This window comes from Electrona antarctica, assembly GCF_951216825.1.
Source record: "Electrona antarctica genome assembly, chromosome: 2".
Lineage (NCBI taxonomy): Eukaryota > Metazoa > Chordata > Actinopteri > Myctophiformes > Myctophidae > Electrona > Electrona antarctica.
Genome location: NC_136807.1, coordinates 22,153,618 through 22,177,927, shown reverse-complemented (window position 1 = coordinate 22,177,927; position 24,310 = coordinate 22,153,618). Strand labels below are relative to the sequence as shown.

At 42.3% G+C, this 24,310-nt stretch overlaps 2 protein-coding genes across 2 annotated transcripts; one reads left to right on the top strand and one right to left on the bottom strand.

Moving 5' to 3' along the window:
* Positions 1 to 99: 99 nt before the first annotated feature.
* LOC306916484 (tubulin-specific chaperone D-like) lies at positions 100 to 14,668 on the bottom strand. Its single transcript, XM_079494372.1, has 12 exons — positions 14,563 to 14,668; positions 13,299 to 13,363; positions 11,403 to 11,518; positions 10,538 to 10,632; positions 7,553 to 7,636; positions 7,156 to 7,305; positions 6,520 to 6,658; positions 5,808 to 5,923; positions 3,801 to 3,875; positions 3,622 to 3,711; positions 3,014 to 3,101; positions 100 to 327 (listed from the first exon to the last, which is right to left on the bottom strand). Exons 1-12 carry the CDS (start codon positions 14,586 to 14,588, stop codon positions 217 to 219), a joined length of 1,155 nt encoding a protein of 384 aa, XP_079350498.1. The 5' UTR covers positions 14,589 to 14,668; the 3' UTR covers positions 100 to 216.
* Positions 14,588 to 16,947, top strand: LOC306916474 (coatomer subunit delta-like). The gene has a single exon (XM_079494361.1). It carries the CDS (start codon positions 14,621 to 14,623, stop codon positions 16,154 to 16,156), a length of 1,536 nt encoding a protein of 511 aa, XP_079350487.1. The 5' UTR covers positions 14,588 to 14,620; the 3' UTR covers positions 16,157 to 16,947.
* Positions 16,948 to 24,310: the final 7,363 nt, after the last annotated feature.

Here is a 24,310-nt window from a genome sequence, read left to right as displayed (position 1 = left end):
TCTCCTGAAGTAATCTGAATGTAATGTGTAGTAGGTCTATGTGTAAGTGTAACAAGAAGTGAATATAGTATAGCATAACATAGTATAGTATAACACAAATACAAAGAACTCATGAAAAAACAAATGGCAACATAAATAATACAACAATGGATGCACAACTGTAACAATAAAGAACACCTTGAACCTTGATAAACATTTAAACGATTCAGAATCACTTCAAAAATCAGTCATCAGGAGCAGGTTGATTGCCTCAACCAACACTGTCTCCTTGAAGACAGGGTACATCATCAGCATCTTCCTCTGCTTCACAGCTGTAATCATCCTGACCTACAGTACACAAAACAGACGTATGTGACACATCTAGTAGAGAATGACAATATAGAGACGTCTAGAGAGATGACATCAAATGATGCGGGAAACACGTCATTTCACAAAACCTCTTTGTGTTTGTCATGAAGGCCCCTCGACGTGCGATTCATGATTTGTGGCATTTTTTGCTAAACAGGGTTGTGTAAAACCAAAATGTCTGAGGCTGCGTACACACCTAAAGAACAAATGTTTGGTCCGTGTGCGATGCCTGATTGCTATTTGATTGCTGCTCCAATTCATTTTCAATGGGAGTCACGTCGTTTGATCGGACAAACCTGTCCGATGTGGGGGCGGAGGGCACAACAAACACATCGGACACCTTGTAGTCAAAACAGCCAACGAACAGGGTGGGACTTCAGATCGGACAGAAGGGTGGTTTTTAACCGCCAACTAATAGGAGAGAACTTCCGTTCTTGACAGCACTGGGTGGGGTTTAGGCTGTAGTCTTCTGAGTTACGTGACACAGACTATTATATCGCTTGTTTGTATGTCTTCTTTTGGCTACGGCCGTGCGTAACTTGGAGAGTCCAAGTTGCGCACGGCTGTATCCAGTGAGTGAGTCCAGTCTGGTACTAAGTTCTATTCTATATACAGAAATACAGGACGATAGCCAAAATAGCCGTCGGGCCTCGGCAGTTGTGAGGCTGCATTAATAATTAGTTCTAAAAGCATGTCTTTTTTACAGGGATCACTATTGATTTTAATAGTAGACGCATATATGTCTATGAGTAGCCTAGAGTAGAAATGTAATGGCAGCGTACGAGGTTCACATGCGCAAATATAACAGATGTACAAGTTATCGACACGAATGGTACTTACGGTATGGTACACGATGTAAGCTTGTAGATCTGTTTATTTTAAGCATGCGCCACCGCCACCACGCAAAGTTATGACGCGCGCACATGTGGGGGGAGAGACCCGATATATTTTAATATTTTATAGCTCTATGGGAGAGACGCAGACAGAGAAATATTTAAAATCATCCTGTCTCGCTCTAGCGCACAGCCGCACGCATAAAGAGCCAATGGAGCAAATGTTAAATAAGCTACACAGGTGGTCCTAAATGATTAATTGATTACATCACTATAGCAAAAGACGTGATATAGGTCAACTCAACTGCAGCGGAGCTGTTCTGACTTGAAGCTTAACTGACCAGCACGGCTTCAAGTTTAAACCATAAGATGACATGGAAATGCCCGTCGATTTGATGCGCAGAAATAACATGGGCCTATATCGAATCAGGTTAAGGTGCACACATGGAAGAAAAGTCCCTTTTATCGGGATTCGGGGATACTTTGTTGTAGGCTATACGTCTCCGGTGAATTGTATGCACCAGCAGCAAGCACATTATTGTTCAAACACCTGCTCCTCTGTTCATCTGTTGTCTTATTTGGCTAATAAAATAATTATTAAGAATTAATGCAATTTCAAGTTGTTGCTGCAATCATGATTCATGTTGCTGTTCTCTTCTCTGTGTGACTGAAGGTTGCGCCCAAAAATTGTAGACAGTGATTTCCCACACCCCCTCATGTTATTTTTCCCTCCGTCGTAAAATGACCTCTTTTCTTTTTTTCACCATTTGGTTCGCTTAACATGTCCACGTGTCATTTGTTTACATATTTGGTACGCTTTACAAAGTCCAGTGTGAACACCAAACGGACCAAAATCTAAATGCAAATATTTGGTCCTTGGTCCTTGATCCGGACCTTCTAAGTGAACTTTGAGTGTGAAAAACGGCCTCGACAAACTACCGCTAGCTGCTGCTGCAGTCAAGAAAACTACACTGAACATAATGTGCATCTATTTCCGCGTATGTAGCACCGCCCAAATCGCGCAAAGCATTGTGGGACATGGAGGCATCAAATCATAAAAATGTAATCAGTGGTCGGTCGGACAGATCTGTGTGTCCGAAAGGTGTGTACGAAGCCTGAGGCCTCATTCACATGTATCAAACACCAATCAGGTTTTTTGGGCCACCACAATGCTTTTCCAATGGGAGTCACATGGTTTGATCAAACATTTTTGTTTGAGGGGGGAGGGGCAGAACACCATCAGCAATCAAACACAAATGTTTGATCAAACCATGTGACTCCCATTGGAAAGGCATTGTGGTGGCCCAAGAAAACGACCAAACATTTGCTTGATTGGTGTTTGGTACGTGTGACTGATACATCTTGATCACATGACTCCAGAGAGAATGTATAGCAATTTGTGTGTTTTGGACAAAATCTGTGTGATTCTGAAGCCAATCCTACACAGGCACAGGACATCTGGAAGACATCATTTTGAGATTGATATCTCGATAAGAAGAAGACTGTTTTCCTCGACCGCTGGCAAAAACGTCTGGGAACTCAGATTAGAGTAAGACTAACTTGGAACTGGTCTTTATAAGTTGCAGAGCGCAAAGTCTGTGGGTAAGATGGTAGTGTGGCCTGATTGCACTAGAATAGATAACACCTAATTTGAAGACCAACCCGTGTCGATTGGAAGATTCAAGATAGTAATGAATGACAAGTGCACTGCCCCTTTGTGCTGTATTGTGCAGGGCAGAAGATAGAGCCCAAAGTCTACAATGGAATTGTAGACATATTGTAGGCCTACTATGGTCCAGATGATTGTTTCCAGTTTAAGATAACAGACTTACCTCACGGATGTGGTGAGACAACAGGTCCTGCAGCGTGTCCAGAACCTTCTTCCTCACCTCACCCGGGAACCGGAACAGCTCACAGATGCTTATAGGCATAGGACAACAGCAGAATCAAAGACATGTACCTGATATCTAGAATAATGATAGTTAACTACAGTGGACACTGTTTATTCAAACTGGCAGCTGTACTGAACTTGCAATGTAGCCTTAATACTCAGGCCTTTAGACTTACTCATGTGAAATGTAAGTGTATTTCAGTGTTTTATAATTTTTTCAGAAATAAATGATTTGCACTGCTTTATTAACCACTGGATACAATTGGTTAACAATATTTAGTGTTACTGAATGAACTTAACTAGGTTTCAGAAAACCTACAGTAGTTTCTGTAGTTACAACAAAAACCTAGTCTCACTCTCAACAGATGGTATAGTTTCAGAGGTCATTTTCAGAACTGAAAGTTTGTTTTTTGTTTGTTTTTTAGATTTGTTTTGTCAATTACATTACATTACATTACACATTACAAGACACAACACAACACAACAGTACAAGACATCAAATGACAGAAAAGAAAGATGTGGGTGGTTGTTGACGGGTGTGAGACTCACATGTTGATATAGGATTGGAGCTTCCGGAATTCCGATGCATTCTTCAGCCCACTCAGGCAGAGATCCAAAATGTCCTCACAGAACTGGCAACTTGAGAGAACAGAATGTAAAGTTGGGCTCTGGGTAAATTGTACATCCCTGCATGGTCTAGGGATTCGTAGCTACAAAACAATACTAACTGCTCTTGAGTGTCAAAGTCCAAGTAGCCGGAAGACAGCGTTTCTTGCAACATCTTCAGGAAACCAATGGTCACTCTACAGAGTTGGGAGGAAAACAAAATCAGTACAGTGGAGGAGATGTCTGCTGCTATAGTTGAAACAGTGTTGCATGTATAGTGAAGGGTGGTAAGTCACCATTTTGAAAGTAACTACGTAATTTACTTTATATAATATTACTCTAATAAAGCCATTCAAATTTGCACACTTGGTAAAATAGTTACTTACAAGTGCATTTCGAGCTAGCTTGTCAGGCTCTTAAAAGTTACAGTGAGTGACAGAACTAAATGTTAAGGTACATTCTGTAACATTTATTGAAGGCCAACATGTAAACAAACACACAATATCAAAGGAATGGTAAGCAGGGGTGCCCAAAAGGTCTACCAGTACATCACAAAGCCTGTGCAGGTTTTGTGGCTTTGTGGCCATGAAAATATATATAATTTAAATATATAACTCACTAAGGTGACTTGATTGACATAGAAAAGGGCCGTCAGCACAAATCAGAATTGCAATATTTTGTTTTCAAGAATTTGAAAGGATATGTCTTCATATTTCATATTTAATAGGATAATTGTATAACAGAATGTTGGTGAATAATAGTATGTACTGAATTATAGTTTGTAGAATTCTGTAGTCCTCAATCTAGTGTAGTTTCTTACTTGCCATCCTTCAGGTCTGGGTCCCACAGGTGCTACTTATATGGGATTCCTTAACATTTTACATTTAGAAAGGTGTACATTTGTCATTGAAATTATTGCTAGCCAGAGCATTAATTAATGCCATGTAGCCAATCACACAATGAAGCCAGTATTACATTGGTTTTAATAGACGCTGGTGTCTATCTAGCAATGCCAGCAAGCCACTAGCTTCCCCTGAGTTGCTTATAGGAATGGTTAACCATTCCTCTCCAATATGACGATGTGAAAGACTGGTAAACAAAAGCTTTACAAAATGTCAGATTATATTTATTAAAAAAAACCCATCACATTCAGTTATATAACAGTAGTGACACATTGTCAAATTGTTTCTGCATGTGATCAACTCATCAAATTGTAACAGGTGTACAGACTTAACGCTATTGTAACTGTCTTATGTGTGTGACTGTTTTATAGTAAGCTCTGTAGTCTGTGGCTACTAGCATTTCAAAAGTGTAAAAAAGAGAAAGACAAACTAAGAAGGCAATCATTGGTGTAAAAATATATAACACTGTCATCGAAGTCTGGGCAATAAATGTTAAATCGATAACTTTTCCGTCCGTTTGAATTATTTACATACATATTTACATTACTTTTGAGTCTCCTGAAGTAATCTGAATGTAATGTGTAGTAGGTCTATGTGTAAGTGTAACAAGAAGTGAATATAGTATAGCATAACATAGTATAGTATAACACAAATACAAAGAACTAAGAACTAGCAAAGAATGTTGCGCACAAACATAAGTAGCATTACAGTTACATACCTAAAAAAGTTTGAAAAGTAGCTCTGAAATCAAAAAGGTTTGGGCACCCCTGTGGTCTTATAAACAGCCCTTTAGCCATGATATAATCACAATACATCACTGCCTCTTATGTATTATTATTATTATGCATCTAGTGTCCATATGTTGACACACATATATAACAAAAATCACACCCGTGTGAAGTGAGGGCCGCTAATATATTAAAGTCTAACTCATGTTGCTATGATTAGGTGAAGTAATGGTGATGTAAAACAAACTCTCTATTGTTAATGGGATTTAATGTTTGTGTTTGTGTGACAAAACAAACATTAATTTCTCTTCATTGTCAATGGCGTTTTTAAAACAAACATTGAACTAAAAACAAACATTAAACCTCTCTTCATTGTCAATGGCGTTTTTAAAACAAACATTGAACTAAAAACAAACATTAAACCTAGGAGGGGCTGGCGCCCCTCAAAAATACAGCATATGAGTGAGTGACTAGTGAGTGTGTGTGTGCGTGCGTGCACCTGTCATTCCAAATGTGGGCTCTGAAGATGCTTAACAGTGTCTGTCCCATGGCTAGCATGGATAACTGTTCATGAGCATAACAGTCAATCAGATGGGGCAACAGCAGCTCAGCAACCTAGAGGTTAGAGAAACAGATCGACTCCCTGGAACATTCATCGGTTTCATACATGCACATGAAGGGACACAGTCACACATTAATTACTACACTGTGTAATTGGAATTAAAGCTGCTTAATGAAAAACTTGAGACATTGCACTCAAACAGCACAGCAACCTGACATGGAATCAGGATCCTGTCACTCAAACTCAGGAATCGAAACACATCTGTAACAGATGACTAAAGTTGCAGTTGGGAATCAGGAATCAACAGGATTCTTTTCTCACATCTTGTATATTATAATTGGCTTAAGGGATGACCGGCTGGTGGGCCGGCGGACCACGTCGTCACACTCATGTCCCTACGACTCAACGCAGCGATGTCCAAATATGGAGTGTTGTCTAACCTAAATGTTCCCTCATGGCATCGGGTGCAAACGCAGATCACCTCCATACATGGGTAGTTGAGCACAAATAGGACATGCCCATATATGATAATATACTGATGACATCAAGGATCTCCATATACTGGAGATCTAAAAGAGATCTAAGCGATATAGCACATCAGTACTCTTCACACAAAGAGAAAAACATATATCTGTTTCTGTTGGTGTACCATGGACTGTAGATGTCCTTCAACTGACCCAGTGAGGCCAAGAAGAATGTGATTCCGGTATTCGGGCAGTCTCAGCATCTGGGTGATATAGGGGATGACTTCGGATGGGTTGTTCCAGTTAAGACTGGCTGTGGCGTCACTGAAGAAACAGGGGGGAAAAGACAAAAGTGTTTGATGTTTGGACAAATTGTTGTTTATATATGGCCAAATGTGCGCCAGGCCATGCATTTGATTTTAAATGATGGTACCCCCAACCAAGTGGGAAATTTCGAAATAATTGTACAATCTGCTGTTTAGGAGGATATGTCAAGACGTGTTTCTGAAAACACTCAAAAACACAGAAAATGGGACCTTGTCCTCAGACCAGCCGACTGTAGCAAGTTTCGTGTTAGTCAGACTCATGGTGTAGGAGTTACATACTGAATTACAGTATAGCACTCCGATCAGGTTAAGTAATCCTAAAGTAACCCAATACGACTTTTAATTATTTTAAGATGTTACGTTACCATCTCATAGGAATTTTGCAAAACTATGGCAGGAGAATGGTGTGCACAAAAACCACAGCATTTCTTCCCTTTCAGGCTTGAACCTCTAAATAAGATTGTCATTGCCACTAAAGGAGTAAGGGAGCCTCACACAGGGAAAATGCCCAGAAGCTCTTCTCGGTGGGGAATATGAGGGACTGCATGTTCTGTGCTGTAGAGGAGGCCCAGAAACACTGTGCCAGCAATGTCTCTGCAGCATTCCGCTGTCTGCTTGGCCAGGCGGTACATCATACGCTGCACCCTGCATATAGGAAAGTATGGGATGAATAAATATCACATATGAAGAGTTCCAAGGAACGATAAGAGTCTAGTAATTGCTTGTACCACAGCCACTAAATCCGGACTCCCTGAGGCAATAAAGAACTTTTCAGAGATGTTCAACACTACTTTTATTATGGTGCACGGCTTGTGTTTTAACATCCAAAGCTTGAACGTGTGACACATGATTGAAAAAGAAGCCAGTTTAATTGGAAAAAAAGCTTACTCACAGGTTTGGGGAGAGCAGCTCTGGAGCATTGCTGACCACCAACAGGCTGACATCCAACAGACTGGACATGGCTGCCTCTCTCACCCTGTGGCACAGAGGGAGGGAGAGTTAAGCGTTATTCATAGTCTGGATTTTCGGTGGTGAGGTGACCACCGAACTACAACATGACGTCACGAGCCGCGGTGAAGAGCAAACCACCGCCACCGCCCCAGCCCTTCTCTCTGTTTTTACTCACCACCGCTCAACGTTATTTCAGCTCCAGTGGTCACCTCACCACCGAAAATCCAGACTATGAATGAGCCTTAAGGGGCATCCAGGTGGGTCTGCAGACCGAGGCAGAACCATAAATACGCACGTTGCACCGCCGATCTGGCCAATAGAGCGTCGCAGTCCCTTTCATGACGACGCCAGGCCCAGGAAATAATTCCCAATGCATTATTCCCATAGACATTTCAAAAAGTATTTATTTAAAGACCTTTTAAGCGTCGTACAAAGCCAACTCGAGTTGTGACAAATAAACACAATATTTTGGACCAAACAAATAATTACAAAGAAGAAAAACAAGAAAAAAAGTGTTGTAACCTGCCGTTTTCTTCTTCTTTCTAATTATTTGTTCGGCCCGAAAAATGTTTGCTGTTATGATTTCTCACAACTCGAGTTGGCTTTGTACGAGGCTTAAAAGGTCTTTAAATAAATACTTTTTGAAATGTCTATGAGGAAAATGAACGGGGAATCATTTCCTGGGCCCTGGTAGGGGGCGGGACTGCGACGCTCTATATGAGCATAGAGTATATGGAGATCCCAGATGTAATCAATATGGACATATATATGTCAGTCCTTACCCCTTTTTTGCCCATGTATGGAGATCCCTGATGTCATTACGTCTGAGTCACAGTGAAGGGGTTACGCCTGAGTCATAGTGACGACCAGGCAGCCAGACGGCTGGCCCACCGACTCATTAGCCAATTTTAATATAGGATGCAAAAATAAGAAATTCTTACAATTTCACATTTTCTTCTTCTCCTTTTTTTGAGTGGTGTAAACCACTCCTACAACTGGCTTTGTTAGTTTACGTGTCTGTCCGTACCAAAAACAATGAGCATGGTTGCTATGGTCACCCAGTTCACACGGGTGTGATTTCATTACGTCAGACATTACGTCAGACCACAGCTGATCAGTCTATATAAGACCTTACACCACTCAGTTCACACGGGTGTGATTTTTTAAGATTATAGTATAGTAGGCAGACAGTAAAAGGGTACACAGATGGGGAGTGACATGAAGCAAAGGCCATCGGGATCGGTCATGCTACATTGAGTCTAGGTGTTCTGACCGCTAGGCCAGTGGTCCGGGCCCATTTTCTTCTTAAAAGAACTAAGTGATCTTCAAGCTCACTCTGAACTTGTAGAGCATTTATTCAAAAGGTATAACACACTCAACTGAACAGATGGCAACAGGTGCATGTAGGCCTACTGTATGATCAGTGGAACAGCAGGTTATTGGCTTGGTGGAAGATTTGACATACAACTCACTCAGATACCTACCTAGGCATTCTCCATTGCTTTTCACCATCAAATGTTCTTCCTGGTTTGGGCCAACCCTCCCCAAATATTTGTTACCAGAACTTGCCAATGCTATTACCCTACTGGCTCACCTGAGTTGACCCTGCTGACAGGTGCTACCATGGTAGTCATCCATGCTGTTGAGCAGTGCTCTGTACAAATCTTCTACATTCTCCGCACACACAAAAGAGTCTGGGGACCCATTGGCCTGCACACCTGCTGTCAAGCACACTCTGTGTGTGTGTGTGTGTGTGTGTGTGTGTGTGTGTGTGTGTGTGTGTGTGTGTGTGTGTGTGTGTGTGTGTGTGTGTGTGTGTGTGTGTGTGTGTGTGCGCGTGCATGCGTGTACGTGCATGCATGGGAGAGAGACACAGAGAGAGGGAGAGTGAGAGAGACAGACAGACACAGAGTGAAGACAGATTGGAGAGGAGCAAAATTCAAAACTAAGCTTGGACTGATGCATAATATCGCAACATGTCCACACAATATCATAATTGTATTGTACGTGATAACTTTGTATAATGCAATACGATGGACCAGATCACTTTATCCAAGCCTTTATCTGAAATAAGACAAAAAGGTGCACAAGAAGAGATCTTTTTTTTAAATCTTTTTACTTGAATTTGCCCATTGCTAATCCCACTAGTAAAGGCCCTCGTGTTGCTATGCCTGTCAAGTCATACCTGGAAAAATAAGAAAAAGGCCACACACTCGTAGCCACGATGCTGTATATTTAAGTCAAGAATCCAACGTTTCGACCTAGGAGGTCATACCTGCCATGTCAAGACACTGGCATGTCAATGGCATTTTCAGCATGATATATCAGATACATATTCCAAAGGAAATAATACCTCACTTCTTGAGCAATACATTTTATTTCGGTAAAAACCTAACATTCAGGATTCAATTATGCACACCATTTCGGCATTTTCTCTTGTTCTGAAATTGTTGACATGTCATTATGGTCGTTATGGTGTTACCAGAGCCATCTAATAGAAGAGTTGCGATATTGAAGGGGCAGAAAACAGCCCGGTCATGTGGTTCATGTAATCGCGCGAGCCCATAGACTCCTATGCATTCCGTAAACTTCCGGTTGTATATATATGTGGCATTGTGGCATGCTCAATAATAGAAGTCTATGTAGAAGAGCCGCCATTGGACTGGCCCCATGAAGTGAACAGAGTTTGCATAACTATGTCTTACTCTATGTGTCTGGGTGTTACTAAGGTAGGATTGGACAGTGGCAGTGGCTGTTCTACAGAAGAGGAATGGAGAAGTGAGTGGGTATAAAGCTACCAGACACAATGGGGTGGGCAGAGACATGGGAACTGCAGATGGTTGCTGCAGAAGCACGGTCGAGGGGAGGATGTGAAATAAGATTGGAGATGAAAGCCAGGAAGCTGAAATGTGATAGGCCTACTCACTGAGCCATGGCCGTGACTGCATCTCTCCTGGCCTCTGTGAAGTTCACTTTATCGTCCACTTCCTCTTCTAGAATCTGTTGTAGGCTCTCCAGGATCTAAAAACGTGTGCGCACACACCCACATGCACACTATGTTTACTTTACATCGACTTACCGGTACATTGATTCCACATCTCCTTACCTTAAACCTATCTCTAACCCCAACCCTAACCCTGAACGGCTCGGGCTGTTACCCGTTCAAGTTTGAAAACAGGATTAAAGTTTTGAGCGTCCACATTGCGGTTATATTAATTATGTAGTCCAGATGAGAGCGGTAGAGCTCCGGACACCCAGAGAAAGCTGCGTGTAGTGTAGGCTATATTATGCACGGCCTGTAAAATGCATATATATGTGGCATAATCATTCAGTAGGCATGGGCATAATCAACTGTAGCTGATGTTTTTCTTTCTTTTCATTACAAATCATTACAATTTCAATGATTTTCCATAGGCCTACTAATATTCTCATATATCCTCTTCTGCCAGAAGTAATCTACAAAGTATACACACAGAGACGACAAAGTCGCGTCTCCAAAGTTTGCCACTCTGGGAGGTGGTTTCAAAATTAGCCGGTTGAGTCCCCAAAAATGCCGTCTCCATGTGGCGGAAAGGGCAGATTGGCTAAATACTTGCCCGGGTAACACAGAATACATCCTCGTCTGTACACCGCATTATTTTCTTAACATCAACATCATACAGACACACACATGCGCACGCTCACACACAATTAGGCAACATTCATGACACAGCCCAGTGTTTTAACATGCAACAGCATCAGACACACACATTCTTGAATTTCTGTAAAATGTTCACACATTATAGACACACCTGCTGAAGTTTGCCACAGATGAAGGATCTTGGCAGACTGCCCAGATTCCTGGCCGCTCTGCGAAGAGTAAGAACATTCGGACTCTCCAGATCTTCAATGTATGTGGACACCAAGTCTACACACACACACACACACACACACACACACACACACACACACACACACACACACACACACACACACACACACACACACACACACACACACACACACTGTAATGGGAGTTTTAGAATGTCAATTATAACTATTAAATATATAAGTAGTACCTTGTCTTCCATTCAGTCAAATAGGATGGACTATCACACATACGCATTCGGACTGACCGACAGCTGTCACCTGACAGCTGAATCAGTTTCCAAGCCAGGCAGCCAAGGTGTTACTATTGCCAAATAGATATATACATCCCATTTTTCCATCCTACTGTAAAACACCATGTCAGCAAATACACATTGGGGTAACTAGTCCTGTCAGAGCAAAAAGGAGACTACCAATGCAGCTGTCAATCTGACAGCTGTCATCTCCAAGTTACTATCGACAAGCTGGAGTCATACATGTATTTGTGTAAATATCCCATTTAGAGTAGTTTCCTGTCTGTCAGTTAAGGTGTCATAGTGTGTTGTCCTCGCAATAGAACAGATTAGAATAAGTTTGTTTCCTGCCCATTACACCTTAACCTCCTCTCCCAAACAACCAACCAACAGCTGTCAATCTGACAGCTGTTACTATTACCTATTCGTGGGTATTGGTCACCAATCAGAATAGCAACGATGGCTTCCTGGCAGGAGCTGTCACTAATGACAGCTGGAGGTCCCATGCCCACTTACTAATAGTGCTCTCATCTTAGATCACTTGGAATAGGATGTTTCCTGCTCGCTTAACTCCGACCATAAACGGAGATGTTGTATGACCACCTGTTATTATCTGTCCATGTCCTGTTGTATTTGAATAAAACACCTGTCACTGACTGTCAATTTGGGGGGGTGTGGTTGGGAAATAAAGGGGAGGGAAAGGGACAACTTGGGGAGGAACGGGGTGATGCTTCACTCTTGACTGTACGACGATGAGCAACCATGCTACGATTCTGCTGTACTGAGATGATTGGAACGAATAAAGAACGATGCTGATATATGCCATACTCCTTGTGCTGTGTCATGCCTTCACCTCCCTCTGCTGAGTGCCAATGATGGGACCTCATAATTTCCTTAACAACACACACACACAAGAAAAGGTTGTCTTCTCACAGATCTACTTAAATTCATATCTGGACCATTTTCTGTCCGGTTTCAGGAATCAGAACCCTGCATAGTACAGAATCTATTCAAAACGACATTCTCTTAGCTGTTGACTCCTCAACCTTAGTGCAGTGTTTGCCACTATTGATCACGCCATTCTTTTAAAATGTTAGAAGGATGAGGTTGGCTTCAAGGGCACAGTATTAAATTGGTTCGCCTCTTATATTGTATATGGTAGGACTATTTCAGTTTTTGCATCCTCAGCCCCCATAACATGTGGGGTAATGCAGATACAGGAATTAATGTCAGTCACAGGAAAGACACCACCTTTAAAAAAAAACGTTGTAATAGTTTGTGTAGGTACACACATTTGATACTGTATATGTGAGGAAGTTTAGGACCTCTATTGTTCTCTGTTTATGCTCCCTCTTGGTGCACCTTTCCAAAAGTACATCTGCTACCCTTTTTACCTCCTTTTGGTTATATAGAAGTGTATATTTGTACGTCTCTACATGTTCTGATTGAATTGAAAAGGGTGGACCCTATTGTAAACAAGTGTAATGCTTTATGGTTTTTGTATTGAGTTGTGCTTGAAATGTACTGTAATTCTCCAAACTGTTAATAAACACACACCCACACACAATCTGGGAAAAGTAAACACACCTGTTGAATATAGCCACGGCAGCTCACCCATCCTAACAGACTGGAAGGCTCGCACTTGAAGAACACTTATATCACAGTGGAAAAATGCAGTAGATAAATCCCAGAAATGTTATTACAGGGTATATTGTAACAACAAAAACGATATTGTCCACATTACAGAAATACCCCATCATCATCTGAGCCGCACAATGAATAGAGAACATATTTATAGACGAAATTCAAACAAAACAAAACAAACAAACAAAAACGTTATGCCAATTAGCTTAATATAGGGATGTATGGCTCCGTTAATGTACACGGTTAGCTTAGCTGTATCTTATCTGATGGACTGATGGTTGTGATAGATATGTTGAACTTGAACTTGCATTGATTTAAAAGGTTTAAGCATTACTAATCGAGTTTAATGTAATAATAATGTGCTGTGTTAAATTGTGACTGTATTGTGAGCTAGCTTAGTAAGACAATTTACTCTGTTGATAACGACAATATATAATGACCAATCTATTCCAATGACCAATCTATCAGGCAACTTTAATAACTTTACCAAAGTTATTTAATCGTTACCTGGACCACACAGAATTCCAGAACGTTCTCTTTGGTTTACGAAAGTATTATCTAGACTCTAGAGTGCGGTTCTCAGATCAAATCACAACGAAATATTACCCCCGACTCGATATCAGGCAAACTTCTCGCCGTTCTCGGGGTCCCCGAGAAGTTACCTGATGGACATCGCGTGATTTGATCACCGGAATTAACATGACCCATCCAACGGGGTGTCAACAAATACAAAGTACCCCCCCCCCCCCCTCCCCCCCCCCCCCCTACGTACATTACATTGTATTTTATTATTGACTTTGAAATTGTATCATTGTTAGTAAAGTGGGCTAGTAGACTTAAATCGAAAGTAAAATATATATTTAACAAGACGATCCTAAAACAAACAAGGCCTAAAAAACGTCTCGCTAAACAGTCCAATCCACTCAATGTTTTTTTTTATCAACATCCATGAAATCTTGACATATGTTAGCTCTAGCTAGACGTAAACAAGGTGTTCGCGCTATATTTCATGGTCGCTCACGTCGCACAATCGTTGTCATGGAAACAAAAGTAAAGGACGCGGTAGCGTAAACATTGATGACGTGGCTATATGCGCGTTACCATGGTTACCTTGCAGCTAGCACCATATATGGGAAAGTACACGTCATCGTGACGAGACAAATCTGCTGAATAAAAGGAGGCACTTTCACCAGTTGCTCTACATTACCTTTGTGATTGATTACCATTTGTCATAACAGAGATTATAATAAGGAACTGCTGTGATAATGGTGCTTCTGGCAGCTGCAGTCTGCACCCATGCAGGCAAGGCCATCTTGTCCCGGCAGTTTGTGGAGATGACCCGGATACGTATTGAAGCTCTCCTTGCTGCTTTCCCATACCTCATGACCATCGGCAAGCAGCACACCTTCGTGGAGACCGACAGCATCCGATACGTGTACCAGCCGCTGGGGGAACTACTCTACATGGTCCTCCTCACCACTAAGAACAGCAACATCCTGGAGGACTTGGAGACACTCAGGCTATTCTCTCAAGTGATTCCAAAGTACTGTCCTGTGCTGGAGAAGAGTGAGATATCGGAGCACTGTTTTGACCTGATCTTTGCCTTCGATGAGATCGTGGCACTGGGCTACAGGGAGGACGTGACCCCGACACAGATCCTGACATTCACACAGATGTACTCCCGCGAGGAGGAGGAGTTCCGCACCAAAAGGAGAATCCAGGAGAGAGAGGCCAGAGCGAAGGGGATAAAAAAGGCCAGGGAGCTCCAGCAGGCCAGGAGAGAAGCAGAACGCTCTGGGAACAAGATGCAGGCATTCAGCAGAACGTCTTCAACCCCAGGGTCTATCATCGCTGACACCATTGTGAATCCCAGGACACCCAAGATGGCTCCAATCAGACCCAGTAGTGGGACCAGCAGCAGTAGGCCTAAGGCTCTGAAGTTGCATTCCAGAGGGAAAGAGGTGGAAGATTTTGTAGACAAGCTTAAATCTGAAGGTGAGACCATTATCCCTGCTTTTGTTATGAGGAGAGGGGGCTCAGACACAACCACCAAGACCAACGTGCTGCTACCATCAGGCGATGATGAGTGTGTGCAGCTTTGTGTGAAGGAGACGATGTCTTTGACGTGCAGCCGTGACGGAGGCTTACTGAACATGGAGGTGCTGGGTAAGGTCACAGCCCAAGTCACAGAGAACAACAACCGCATCTGTCTCATTATCAACAACAATGACAAAAAGGGATTTGAGCTGAAGACACATCCCAACATAGATAAGAAGCTGTTCACAGATGAGTCAGTTATCGGTCTGAAGAACCCAGAGAATTCCTTCCCCCTCAACCAGGATGTATTGCTACTGAAGTGGAGGCTGCAGACCACAGATAAGTCCCTGATACCTCTTACCATAACTTGCTGGCCTTCAGAGGGTGTCAGTGGGTGTGACGTCATCATGGAATATGAGCTGCAGGAAGAGAGCCTTGAACTCAACAATGTGGTCATCAGCATCCCTGTACCAACTGGCGTTGCACCAGTGATCAGTGACTTTGATGGCGAGTGCGAACACGACAGAAAGCAGAACTTGCTGATGTGGCGCCTCCCTATCATCGATGCCAACAACATGAGTGGCTGTCTGGAGTTCAACATCAACGGCCAGCCCGACAACTTCTTCCCTGTCAACGTGTCTTTTGTGTCCAAGCGCAACTACTGCAACGTCCAGGTTACCAAGGTAATCCACGTGGATGGAGACACTCCTGTCAGGTTCTCTTCGGAAACGTCTTTTGTTGTCGACAAATACCAAATTCTATAAAACACTGGTTCTCAACGCCGTGTTCAGGACCATGGACTTGCACAGCTCAGTATTTAAAAGGTGTACCATAAGGCTGTTGTAACTGGTCTACTGTGTGTGATTGTACCTGTGTTAATAAAGAGTATAATATTCATAAGAAAAACTAAGACAGCAATCATTGGTGTAATCATTTGAATTTTATTTTTGAGAAAATACAGTCCAGGCAAATAAATGTACAATCTATGACTTCTGTCTGTATTATTTGTCATCCAACCTTTTCTAAATAAAGCTATGCACAATGATGTGTGAACTTAAATACTAACAATAGCCTGGAAAGTGTGATCAGTTTCTTGGTGGTCCTCACATACAGTAACCTACACAAACTACAATACAGGATTGTGAATCGTGATATTACAATGTTTTTAAAGGAAATGTCTTTCCTGTGACTGACAACATCTTTGCCTGAATCTGCATTACCAAAATGCAGTAAACCCAATCATCTTGTCATACAAAGACATTTTGGCAAGCAAAACAGAACAAAGAATATCTCTGTGACATTTACAACTAAACTCAAACCAAACCACTCAATTATTCAGGAGCAATCCTAGACCCATATCTAGGCCAGGCCACACTCACAAAGCCACAAAACAATGAAGGCATTGCTTCTCCCTTTTCTCCTATACCACCACCACAAACAAATATCCTGTAATGATGTTCAAATCACAGTGATTATATCAGACTACTGGTGCCGTCTTGGGTGTTAATTGGTGGCCTCTCTGTATGGCCGACTCCAGCTCTTGGATCCTGGTCATGGATCTAAAAACATAAGTTATTGCACATCCATGGGTAGACACAATCAATGTCAATTTGTTTCAATTACTTATTCTCATTTTCATCATAGACAGACTCCTTGGTGCCAGTGAAACAAAACAGCTTTTAGACAATGTGGTAGCAATACCCTTTAAGGTCTGAACATACTGGAAGAATTTTTTGGTGCAATAAATTTAATAAAGAACATAAGTATTACGCAGTGATTAAGAAAAGTAAGTTTATTAGTTTGATTGTTTTTTTCGAAACAAGTTCAATTCACCAAAATAATAGTTTAGTTGTTTACAGACACATTTCAAATGAAATATTCCTCACATTCCTGGCGTGTAATTACTTTTAGGCTTTGAAACCACCAGCTCCAGTGGACAGTGTGGGCCACATGACCTTTTTAAAAATGAGAAAAACACTACTGGAGCAGTAAAACAATGGAAGGTTTCACAGAGGCCCAACAGCTGTACTGTCTGTTCATCTAGTCTAGTACTAGGAGATGGGCGTTTTTGGAGGTGCATCTGTGTACACTTAATGGCGCACACACAGAAACGGATACACAGCTTACCTGACCCATGAACTGACACTTCCAATTCTGCACTGTGACCCCATTGGAACAGCTCAATGTGAATAATTTGTACATATTCCAGGTACCTTGGTGTGCACACAAACAAAACACACACAAATAAAATTATCAGTATGTGTGTGCTATATTGAACATGCCTGTGAGTGTGAAACCAAACAGTAACAATGAAATGAAATGCTCAAACACTATGGACGATTTCACAGCATTTCATTATACTGGTACAAACTACAAGGTAATTACTCCAATCATTTGTCATGGCCTTGGGATTGGGAACAAACAAAACAAAATGCTTAATTTTGTGATAATGCTGATGAGAAAACAAAAAAAAACATACATAAACAAAGAGTAATATTGTATGGAAGGCATTGTTGATCCAGCCAATATGCCTTTACTGGTCTGGCTCTCTTCTGCCATCCTGCTGATCTATGGTGTGGTATAAACCAGAGACAATGACTGTAGTAACTGGCTCTGAACACACCAGTACAATAGATACACCGGTAGCATAATACACATTAAGCTGACCCAGAACCTGCAACCCTCTGGTAACATTAAGCAACATATTAGCACACCAAGTTAAGTTAACATGAAATAACCTAAATGTGTGTGAAGATTTACTTGAATTTAATTATATTCGTTAAACAATTTTGTCCTTTTCTCATGTTGCTCCACTTTTCACAGTCAGTTAAGGCACAAGGACTTTCTACAGAAAGGCACAAGGGGCTGTCTAAAAAACATTCCTGATTTATATTGTTCCCAACTTGCATAGTTCCCAAGTAGGCCAGTGCCAGATGGGCACAAGTTTAGTCATCTAAACTTTGCTAAACTGACCTGTTTGTAGGTCATTACATGATTTGTCCACAAGAGGGCAGTGCCAGTTAGTCTATGATGGTGGTAAAGACTAACCCTTTCAAAATTCATCCCATCTCTCTCTTACAGAGTAAACAATTATATCTCCAGCACCACCATTGTAGCAGCAATAAATACAGCTCTAACAAAGAGAAAGTGTAAATTTTTGTCCTACACAAATTGACAATGAATGGAGAATTTACGTCATATGTAGACGAGCACACACACAATATTTGGGAAAAAGTACAAACACACTTGCTGAAGTTTGCCACTGCAGCTCACCCATTTATAACAGAATGGAAGGCTGCACTTGAAGAACACTTAAACCAGTGGAAAAATGCAGTTCTCAGAAATGTTTACAAACTTTACATGATCCCAAACAGGGAATTGTAACAACAACGATGTTGTCCACATTACAGAAATACCCCTCCATCATCTGAGCCGCACAATGAATAGAGAATATTTAGACGAAATAAAAAAACGTTACGCAAAATCAGCTTTTCACAGAAGCCCAACAGCTGTACATACTGTCTGTTCATCTAGTCTAGTACTAGGAGATGGACATTTTTGGAGGTGCATCTGTGTACACTAAATGACGGATACACAGCTTACCTGACCCATGAACTGACACTTCCAATTCTGTACTGTGACCCCATTGGAACAGCAGTGAGGAATTTGTACATATTCCAGGTTGAGGTACCTTGGTGTGCACAAATACAGTAAGTGTATGATCAGTAAGTGTATGCTATATTGAACATGCCTGTGAAACCAACAGTAACAATGAAATGCATAAACACTAAGCAAGATTTCACAGCATTTCATTATACTGGTACAAACTACAAAGGTAATTACTCCAATCATCGGTCATGGCCTTGGGATCAAACATAAAAATGTGAGCAGTTTTATATTTCTATTTTTAAGATTAGGAACTTTTGTGATGATGATAATGCTGATGATAAAACAAAGAAAACAGACATAAACAAAGAGTAATATTGTATGGAAGGCATTGTTGATCCAGCCACTATGCCATTACTGGTCTGGCTCTCTTCTGCCATCCTGCTGATCTGGCCTTACCCCAAGCAACGTTTTCGTTCACTTTCGCTCCCACACAAGTGGCACTACATAATTTTTGCTCCATAAAAGAGATTTATAGGTAGAAAGTCAAAATAAAAAAGTTCTCCACATGCCGTCCTGCAGTATTTTTATAATCGGTGGTCAAAACCGGGACTATTTCTTACTAAGCGTACTAATCAAGGGGGCAGGCAGACTTTCCAACGTTGAAGCTCTGGGTCCTAGTGGTAGGAGGAGGGACTACAGGCGGACCCGTGGATTCATGACCGGGAAACCCCGTGCAGCTGGGCTTTAACGTTGAGCGCTCGGTTGCCCTACGTCACTCAGGACCTCAAAGTTGAGGTCCTGGGAGGGACTTCCGGCAGTCTTCCGGGTGCTTCAAAACGCCACTGAGCAACTTCCACTGACATGAATAGCTGGGGGGGCGGAGCTTCGCGCAAGTTCAGTCTCTATTATATATATACTCTATGGTACTAATCTCTGCAAGGGGAGTGGTGTGGTTTTGGTCACATGGACCAATCGGGTCGCAGTTTCATTCCCTTCCTATAATAACAACAGCATCGAGCTGCAAAGAAGAGAAAAAGAAACTAAAACAAAGACAAAAAGTGCGTAAAGACGAATCCAAACGATGCTATATGCATGTTTTATTAGTACAGAAGGAGGACGTCCAGGATTTTACTGAGACAAGGTGGGAAACGTACAGATCCTGAGCTTAATTTGTCTGGACGGCGACAGTAAGGCTGTCGCTCAAACTTATTGCGCTGATTTGGATTTTGCCTATACGCGTTCCGGAAGACGCTGGCTCCGTTTCACGCAACGTGTTACCGCGTTTTATTGATAAGAACGACTTATTTCGGCCGAGAAACGTTGCACACAGACGTTGGGAGAAGAACCAGATGCAGACGCAGTGGCGGGTCCGTCAGACGAATACGAGACATCTCACCCCGGTGAGTTGTCTTCACTTTTTGACATGTCGGGGTGAGATGTCCGGTCAGCTCACCCCGGACATCTCACCCGGAAAGTGAAGACATCTCACCCCGGAAAGTGAAGACATCTCACCCCGGTGAGATGTCTTTACTTTCCGGGGTGAGCTGTCTTCACTTTCTGACATTGCGGGGTGAGTTGTCTGTACTTTCCGTGGCACCCATTACAGTAGGCATAATTCAATTTCGGATCTAACTATCGGTTCCTACAGACGTGCGCAGTCACGGCTAATTATTTATTTATTTAACAGTAAAATCCGGTGAAACACTTGTAAGGAGTAGAGCGTCTCTCTCTCTCTCTCTCTCTCTCTATGCAGCATTGAGGGGGGGGGGGCATAGGCGGCGGGTATGTAAGGCTACGGAAGGCTTAGCCTTCCCAAAAATGTTGCTGGGTATTTTTTAAATATATATAATATATGTGCGCAGCATTATAGAGAAGGCTATTGTGTGTGTGTGTGTGTGTGTGTGTGTGTGTGTGTGTGTGTGTTGTCGCTGCCCCCTGGTGATCGCTGATCGGGTCATATGATTGGCTACTTGTAGTTGGTAGCCTTTCTGTAAACCTCTTCCTTCCAGTCGCTTTGTAGCAAACAGTAGCGCGCACTAGTTTGTTTTGGAAAACAGCAAAACGCAAATGATATAGCCTACGCCCTACGGTCTTTTTCAAGGCAAAGATAAAGTAATTCAGAACTAAAAAGAAGCTGTGAGTCGGCTCGGCTGTCAGCACTCAGCAGCACCACCAGTGCCCGCACGGTTCACAGTTCCCACCACTGCAGCAACACTGACACGTTCAGCGGAGTGGCTGCTGTCTCTGTGCCGTCTGTGAAGAGCCATGAGCCGGGAGGAGGGGCAGCAACACCGCCGGGTAATCTCCACACTGACTCGAGACTTGAGAAAAAGACCCAAAACAATGCCCGGGGAACTTTAATTAAAAGCTAGATGCAGTGTCTATAATTGGGTCAAGGGTGTTGCTTTCATGAGCAATGGTGTACGAGATTGGTAATAAATTGGTCAAAGTAACTCATTGTTAGACCATCTGGGGGAAATAAAGAAATAAATACATTTGCGAGAGTTCCCCCCCCCCCCCCACGCAATTCTAGCCTACCCAAAGGTAAAATCCACCAGCCGCCTATGGGGGGGGGGGGGGTCGTTTGTGGATAATGTTTGCGCTTCAAAGGCAGAGTACCTTGATCGACTTCCAGCTGCGTATGGTGTCAGAGAACAAGCTACGCCGCTACCAGCGAAAGCAGACCAAGGCTACACAGGGCAATCTGGCCCAGTTGTGGAAGGACTTGGAAAGGAACGATCTGACCATCATGGACATGCTAACTCTCGCTTCTGAAGTGAATGCCCCAGTGTGGAGATGAGCACACTGCACTGCACAACTTTTGACCAAAATGGGACAGCACACTGCACACAGCACAACTTTTTTCTTTCTTTTTGTAGATATGACAACTTTTTAGTGCACAACTTTTGACCAAAATGGGACAGCACACTGCACACTGCACACAGCACAACTTTTTTCTTTCTTTTTGTAGACAACTTTTTAGTGTTTTTGTAGCAAACTGATGTTTTTTATTTTTTATGACAACTTTTTACTATATTTTTTAGTTTACATTTTTTCTATACTTAACTTTTTTCTATATTTTTTTGTACAAACTGATGTTTTTCTAAACTTTTGATGTTTACCTTTTTTTTATATTTTTTGTACAAACTGCTGTTTGAACTTTGTTTACAATGTTTCTATATTTAAATAAACTACATTACATTTGACCGTACATTTGACTCTTGTGTTATATTCTTGTGAAATATTCAGTAAAGTATAGCTCAAAGGCTACATATTCAGTCAGACTTTTGGTGAGTTGTCCTGACAACTCACCCCTAAACGTGAAGACATCTCACCCCGAAAGTGGCCAAAAGTGAAGACATCTCACCCCGGAAAGTGAAGACATCTCACCCCTAAAAAAGCAGGGGTGAGATGTCTTCACGTTTAGGGGTGAGTTGTCTGGACAACTCACCAAAAGTGGCTTTAGGGGTGAGTTGTCTTGTTACCCGTCAGACAGCATCAGCGCTAGCCATGGTTCACATGACGCTCGTATGACAGTCATGTTTCAGGGCTACATCAGCTCCAACGGAGCCACGTCTGAAACTCCCAAAAAAGTGGACAAAACTCTGTGGAAAACGGCAGAACTTCCATCTTTCACGTCTGCAGGTAAGCAACCTCTCTCTCACACACACACACACACACACACACACACACACACACACACACACACACACACACACACACACACACACACACACACACACACACACACACACACACAGCATTTTATTCCATTGCCTTCACCCCCCTCCCCTCTTAAATAATTTCTTGTATACAAAACACGCACCAGTACTGCAGTCACAGATTTGTGTGAGTTGTGTAAGTTATTACATTGCATTCAACACAATGCACATTTCAAAAGTAAGGCAACAACTAGCCCCTCTCGGGACCCCCTCGGTTAAGCTCTTTTCATCGCTTCCCCGTAGGGTCCCTGAGTATTTATTCCACGCTCTATGGTAGACAGATGTACATACCCTCCGTTCACGCCGTACGGCGCTCCGCTTAAGTGTCGGTGAGATGTTTCAAAGATGCATAAAACGGCTATAGGAGACAACGGAAACGTGGGAGAAATAGCATTAAGCACCGATGCCGTTTTTTCCATTTTGGCTGCTCTGAAATTCTCTCTTCCTCCCTTCCTTGACTTACTTATTGACTTCCCATTGTACCGCCTCCAGCACCGGGGCTGGCTAGCTGAGACAGAGCAGATCAGAGGCAGGAACGCAGGGACGCACAGCTAGCCAGTCTCGGTGCAGGAGGCGGTACAATTGGAAGTCAATGAGGAAGTCGAGGAAGGGAGGAAGAAAAAATACTTAATCGGCACTTAATGCTATTTCTCCCACGTTTCCGTTGTCTCCTATAGCCGTACGACGCCGTACGGCGTGAACGGAGGGTATGTACATCTGTCTACCATAGAGCGTGGAATAAATACTCGGGGGCCCTACTGGGAAGCGATGAAAAGAGCTTAACCGAGGGGTCCCGAGAGGGGCTAGGCAACAACATACTTTTTGTCTGTTTTTAGTTACCATGTTGACAGCACAACTCTTTGCACATGTTAAGTATTTGTGTCTGTGTGTACGGTACGTGTGTGCTTTCAGAAATGAACAACCCTTTGCTGTCAGCTATAACATCTTCTGTGAACGAGTCATCTGTCAAAGGATTATAGATAAACCAAGAGATCCTGAAAATTAACGTGCTAAAGGAGGAACTTCATAGACACAGTTAAGAAGACTGAGGATGCTGATGCTTCAGACTACAGGTAACTGAAATACCATGTGTGTCTTTGACAGTTCTTGTAAACAAAACAAAAAACATATTCATACTGAAAAGTTTACATTTTATTGATTTATCCTGTCATAAGAAAGGCTATAAAATAAAACTGGATGGTTCTCATTGTGGAAAAAAGAATCCCTTCATTTATACACTCATCTTTCTCTCTAATTTTATTTTGCAGGCAGGATAAACTGAAAAGGTGGTTGGCCCGTGATTTCCCCCAGCTGGTGTTCCACTGTAGCCTGACACTCAGCCTGAATTTTCATTTCGTTTCGGGCGTGGCTAGCGATTCAGGGGCTGGAGCCAGGCTAGTTCCACTGCCCTGCAAGCGCAACATCTCTGAAATGTTTTTTGTTGATACATTAACAGCAGATAAACTGTTAGACAGGCTACCTTATCCATCAGACACAACAAGAGTCAACCCAGGTAAACCAAGCTGAAAGTGACAATGAACACACAGATAGTACTTCTGGACAGCAAACTACAGAGCACACAAGGGC

Excerpts from the sequence above, each read along its gene's own strand:
- LOC306916484 (XM_079494372.1), bottom strand. The coding sequence starts at position 14,588 with ATGACAAATGGTAATCAATCACAAAG. Across the intron at positions 13,364-14,562 it reads AATGGTAATCAATCACAAAG|TGTTCTTCAAGTGCGAGCCT; the intron begins GTAATGTAGAGC and ends CTGTGATATAAG. Across the intron at positions 10,633-11,402 it reads TCTGTGGCAAACTTCAGCAG|ATCCTGGAGAGCCTACAACA; the intron begins GTGTGTCTATAA and ends ACACGTTTTTAG.
- LOC306916474 (XM_079494361.1), top strand. The coding sequence starts at position 14,621 with ATGGTGCTTCTGGCAGCTGCAGTCTGCACCCATGCAGGCAAGGCCATC.